General features: G+C 37.7%; 1 protein-coding gene across 1 annotated transcript in view; it reads right to left on the reverse strand.

The window, feature by feature from the left end:
• The window catches only part of LOC117517416 (pecanex-like protein 3), a 109387-nt gene extending 104132 nt beyond the window's left edge, over positions 1–5255 (reverse strand). Inside the window, exons 1-2 of the mRNA XM_034178420.1 lie at positions 3625–5255; positions 35–243 (exon numbers count right to left, since the gene is read on the reverse strand). Of these exons, the coding sequence (XP_034034311.1) occupies positions 35–243; positions 3625–3777 (362 nt within the window). The 5' untranslated portion in view covers positions 3778–5255. The remainder of the gene's footprint in view (positions 1–34; positions 244–3624) is intronic.
• Between the last annotated feature and the right edge of the window lie 745 nt (positions 5256–6000).

Genomic DNA, 6000 nt, shown 5'->3' on the forward strand with positions numbered 1-6000 from the left:
AAAAAACTGCAAGAAAACCTCTTGATCATCCTACCTGTGCTGATTCCCATCATGGGCACCTGAACCTTCATCTCCTTCTTCCGTCCTTGGAGCTTCAGCTGTGAGTGATGCCTGCTTCTTCTCGATAATCTCTCCAAGGTCAAACATGGAATGAAGTCGGTAGTTCACCACTTTAATAGCGGTGAAAAATATTGCCACCACAGCAGAGTACACACCTGCTACCAACAAACTTGGTGGAAGGGCCTTAAAGGAAATGGGAGAAAAAACAAAAACAAAAACAAAAAACAGCAATTGAGACCAAATACGAAAATTACATCATCTACCATACTTTCCAAACTAAGTCACACGTGATACGTGGGGGGTAAGAGCACAGTCTATAAGTTGCATTTGTTTTTGAAATGTGGTGCTACTGCTTCATGCGGCAAAAATTAAAATGAATTTAATCTGCCATTTACTTATTTATAACAAAAACACTGCATTTGTGAGCAGAAGCTATGGTAATTAATGTTATTGTACCAGGACAAAAACTGCTTCTTGTGGCCACTGAACAGAGGATCATAGGTGAGATATATATATATGCAATGTAATTAAACATTTGAAAACTTGTTACAATATTTATTTGTAATGCAAATAGTGGACCCGCTGTCTACCTGGGTGGTTGCCAACTGGGAACCAAGACAGTTCCATGGTGTTGTGGAAGCAGAGAAGTGCCAGAACAGCGCATACTCTCACACCTCAGAAATACTGCATTAGTGAGTAGAAGCTAATTAGGCTACAGTACCAGGCACAAAAATCTCAGAGTAATCTGCTTTTTGTAGCCACTGGACAGATGATCAAAGGCAAGGTAAACGTGCGCTATTAAATTTTTGAAAACTCAAGGTATTGTTTATAATGCAAATAAAAACAACAACAAATGCATGAGGAGAAGCTAATGGGCTAATTAATGTTATTATACCAGGCCCAAAAAACTCAGAACAAACTGCTTCTTGCGGCCAATGAACAGACAGAAACGTGTCCAGTGGCCACAAGAACACACTAATGCAAGAGCAATCAAAGTTACTTGAGTATAAATGCAGATTGTCAACGATTACCCAAAGACATTATGCTACGCAAATGGCATATTTGGCTTAAATACATGGTTTGTATTTTGTTACTTTGTGATTCAAATTTAAATTTGGCTTCTAATGTTTTACATAAAGTTTGCAATGCAAGAGATGATTACTGTTTAAATATTGCACTCTGTAGAGTGTCATGGACTGTACAAGAATACTGTGTCAAGAACATCACCAAACTGTGAGAGTCTGTATCAAAAACAGTGCAGCAGATAACTGAAACAATCGTGCAAATGGTGATACAAGCACTAAAGTTGGTACAAATACTCTTTAGATATTACTCTTTTGAACAAACCGACTGGCCACTTGAATTTTCAATAAGCGGCCAGGTAGGGGTCAATTGAAGAATTACACAGGGGTCAAAATTAAAAATGCTCAAATCATTTTGAAAGCTACACCACATTATTTGTCTGATCGTAAAGATTCCAAAAAGGTATAGTTTGGACTATCTATGACTGAATGATCAGGAGTTATGGGGTAAAAACAGCAAACATGGTGACAAAGGTCAGTTTCAGTTTGTACAGGGGTCAAAAGTTAAAGTTCCTTCAATTTTGGTAAAAAGTGATGCAAATTACTGGTTGAGCTAATAGGATTAATTTATGGAATAGTTTTGATTGTGTTGAATGCTTGGTCTCCAAAGTAAAGGTCAAACAAGGTCAACATCCATTGGATTCTTTGACATGTGACATATGTTACCCCGTAACATGATAACTAAGCATGACACATGGTCCAAACTATTCCTTTTTAAAACCCTGTTAACTCAACTAATAATTTGCATCATGTTTTACCAAAATTGGAGCAACTTTAACTTTTGACACCGTACAAACTGAAAGTGACCTTTGTCACCATTTTTGCTGTTTTTACCCCATAACGCCAGAACATTCAGTCATAGATAGTCCAAACTATACCTTTTTCGAATCTTTACGATCAGACAAATAATGTGGTGTAGTTTTCAAAATGATTTCAGCATTTATAATTTTGACCCCTGTGTAATTCTTCAATTGACCCCTACCTGGCCGCCTATTGAAAATTCAAGTGGCCAGTCGGTTTGTTCAGAACAGTAATATCTGAGTATTTGTGCCAATTTTGGTGCTTGTATCACCATTTGCATGATTTTGCTCTAAATATTCTCTTAGCTGCTGCACTAAAAGTGATTCATGAATTATGTTCAGACACTATCCCTTGAGCAAACATTAAGACTGTAGAAGTAATTTGACTGTTTTTGGTAACTACCAAGTTTCCTCCATGCTCTGGGTGCAGGCAATAGTAAATCAATGCTCAAATTATGGAAAATGTCAACAAGGGTCTTCATTTGATAATCCAGCTGTAACTTTTTCATCTTTCATCAGATCTGGATCTAGCAAACTGCAAAGGAAAGAGGCGAATATCTGCTACAAACCTAATATCTAGCTACTTTAACAGGACATTACAGTGGTAACATCAAAAACCTGCAATTTCCAATGAGACAGCTTAATGTAAATTTTACCTGCATTTACAAGCACAACAATAAGATATATGACCCTGGAAAAGTTTAGCATGGGGAATGTGATATGCTGTAACAACTTGAGGCTCACCACATGCCAAATATGTGGATCAAGAATGACTTGTGCTTTATAACAAGAGAAAATTCGACCCCTGATCTTGACTGAGGTGAGATCAAGAGGGATAACGGAATCTAAAGATCTCTATGAAGTTGTAATATCATCATAACTAATACGCAGAAATAATCAAACAATATCTGGTTTGTAATTGACTTTTATGTTCCGTGTCATTTTACAATACTAGAACTTTATTATTATTTTTTAATCAATCATTCATGTGAAACAATTTATCTGATCAGATATTGAAATGTGTTGTCAAGGGATGTTATGTCTTGCTCATAATGCAATGATCCTTTACTGTGTTAATTTGTTGTAATTCGTTAGCTTCTTTAAACCATGTCAAATAATTCCTTGTGGTGTTCTCATGTTTGGCAAACAGAAATTTTAAGGTTTAGTTCAGCCCTGTTCTCAATTTCATGGATATGCATTCCAGACGGTCCCTATATATAACCATGACAAACTAGCATGGGAAAGTGATTGTTTCCCAATAATGCGATCTCATAGACAGGTTTATGACAGACCGCACTGGACTCATACCACGTGATCTAGACAAAAACAACCATACCATTCCTGCAGTGCAATTTTAACACAACCTTGGTGTTTCCACAAAACCTTTGACAGAAGTAACAGTACATATGAAAACATGCATATTTATACATTAGGGAATACCAAAGAAATTGCCAAACATCTTGAAAATCCTGCATGGTTAAAATAAAAGATCACCGCAAAATCACAGAATATCATGGTTCAGTATGGACATTCTCCCACACCGCTATGATTTTCAAAGGTATGGACAAGGTTTCAAATGGTGACCTTGCGGTATGCATATCCATGAAACGGAGAATTCGGCTTGCAGTTTTTCTTTTTTATTTGAATAAACTCATGTCAATGTGCTGTGTAAAAGTGCTTACCATGTACAGCAGAAAAGGGAAGGCCAGAAGAAATATCCAAAGATACAGGTGGAAGCAGTTGGAGAATGTGCTCTGATGGGGGTCCACATACCAGCCTCCAGTGAGTGAAGCCCACACACCCTGACGCAAAATCTGAAGAGCTTGGGAACCCATCTTCACCTTCAGGCTGAGTCAACCCAAAGCTAAAATGTTTCCTCTGCAGCTCATAAAACTGTGTGGCAGTTCGAGCTGCAGTGTTCTAGGTCTATGATGGTACATCCATTTGGAATGGCAGGTTAACCAAGTCCGTTTCATCAAGCAAAATAGTTCTTTGGCTTGAATATATGTAGTTCAGTAGAGGTCAAGAGTCCTTGCATATTTTTGTCCAAGTGTGTGCTTCTTTGTTGCACTGTTGTTGCCAAATTCTTCTTGGGTAATGATGAGAGTTAAGTTTTGGCACATTGGTAATCCAATGAAAGTATGAAAGAAAATGCATTCAGAACTCAATAAAGAAATCACAAATTCTTTTACTGTGCAATGCCCCACTGCTGGACATCTTTTGCAAAATGTGTCCTTCTAGGAAGCTAATATTTTTTAAAAATCCCATTGAGTAGGAAAACATAACACTGGGCAGGAAAATTTACACATCATATACACGTCAATGTGAACATTAGTTGAGATTACATCACTTGGCAGGATAATGTAATGGGTAGTTCTCTATTTTCAGCTAGTGTTCATTTAGCAAATGTAAATGGGACATTACAGTTGAATCAAACATTAACTTTGTTTTGATAGTTATTATTCACAACTTTTAGATTAGGTTAGAATTAAATGGCTATAAGGCTCGAGTCTTTAAGAGTAAGATTATGTCCAGGCCACTGACGTCCCAATTAATGCCCTATTAAGGTTTTTTTTTTAAACAGACACTAGTAAGGCAATAAGCAAACGAGTGAAGCTATTGAACACGACTGTGTGGCGATCACCACGATCACGAGCATTTTAACCACTAACCTTTACTGTTCTCTGAACATGAAAACACAATCGCTAAAATATTAACAGCCTAGACATTATTAGCTCGTTGGCTAAGGCTAGGCCGCACGTAACAGCAATTTAGCATGGGTAACGTTAGCTGGGTAACGACAGCTTGGGCATATTTAACATCACCAAGTTAGCTTAACCGTTGGCTTGTTTGAGGTGGATGTTGGTTAACGCCGTTTCCCAGATAGTAGCTAAGATGACGCTGGAAGCTTGATATGTTTTAAACTGGCGCTTACAGTAAAATGCTCTCCACATTTAGATCCCAGCTAACAGCTGCTGACTGTCAAGTTTGTCTCAGGTCCTCCTTCCGCGTTCAGTCCTTGTAACAAATCTCAAAGCTTTCCTTTTAGGACGCGAGCGAGCGTGCCCGAAAACTGTAACGATAGCTTGACTTGCGTGTTTAGCTAACTTATCATTGTTCTGTGAAAAACCCTTTATCATCCTCTCAGACACAGAAGCTTTAAAACACATACGTGTCGGCTGTAGACGAGCTTTCGCATGATGAATGGCAGCAATGACCTAAACTAAAAACTGCCTGTATGAAGATGTTTCAACGAACTAGCTAACTGTGTGGTTAGCGCTCATAGCTAACAACTAGTTGACACGCACGCACGGTTTGAGTTTCTCAAGGAGCTGATTGGTCAAGTGACGTGACGTCACAGGGGAACGTTCCCCCATTCCCCCACCCCCTTTCATATATTCATATATATATATATATATATATATATATATATATATATATATATATATATATATATATATATATATATATATATATATATATATATATATGTGTGTGTGTGTGTGTGTAAAGCGCTTTGAGCGTCTGATGCAGATGGAAAAGCGCTATAAATGCAGTCCATTTACCATTTACCATATCTACTTTACCATTTACCATATCTACCTTGACACACACACACACACACACACACACACACACACACACACACACACACACACACACATACATACACACACACACACATATATATATATATATATATATATATTTGCAATAAAAAAAACATGATGATTTAAATTGCACCTTTTCGATTTGCAAATGTGCTATGAAGTACCTGCTTCAGCCACCAGATGGCACTTGGTTGGTGCAGTCCACAATGATCTTCACTGGTATGCTGAAGTAATGGTGACCTAAACTGTGAGGCACCCCTGAACTAAAAATGAACTATTTCGGGGGGAGTTCATCCAAAAAAAAAAAAAAAAAAAAAAAAAAATTCAAATGTTCAAATATTTCTGTTAGCTCGGCTACATGACTATGAGTACATGCTTTGATTCTTGGAAGTCCAGACCAAGACTGTGACCAGTTCTTATCGAGGGAGCTGAGGTGGAGGCTGTGGA

Source organism: Thalassophryne amazonica, chromosome 9 (genome assembly GCF_902500255.1).
Source record: "Thalassophryne amazonica chromosome 9, fThaAma1.1, whole genome shotgun sequence".
Classification (NCBI taxonomy): domain Eukaryota; kingdom Metazoa; phylum Chordata; class Actinopteri; order Batrachoidiformes; family Batrachoididae; genus Thalassophryne; species Thalassophryne amazonica.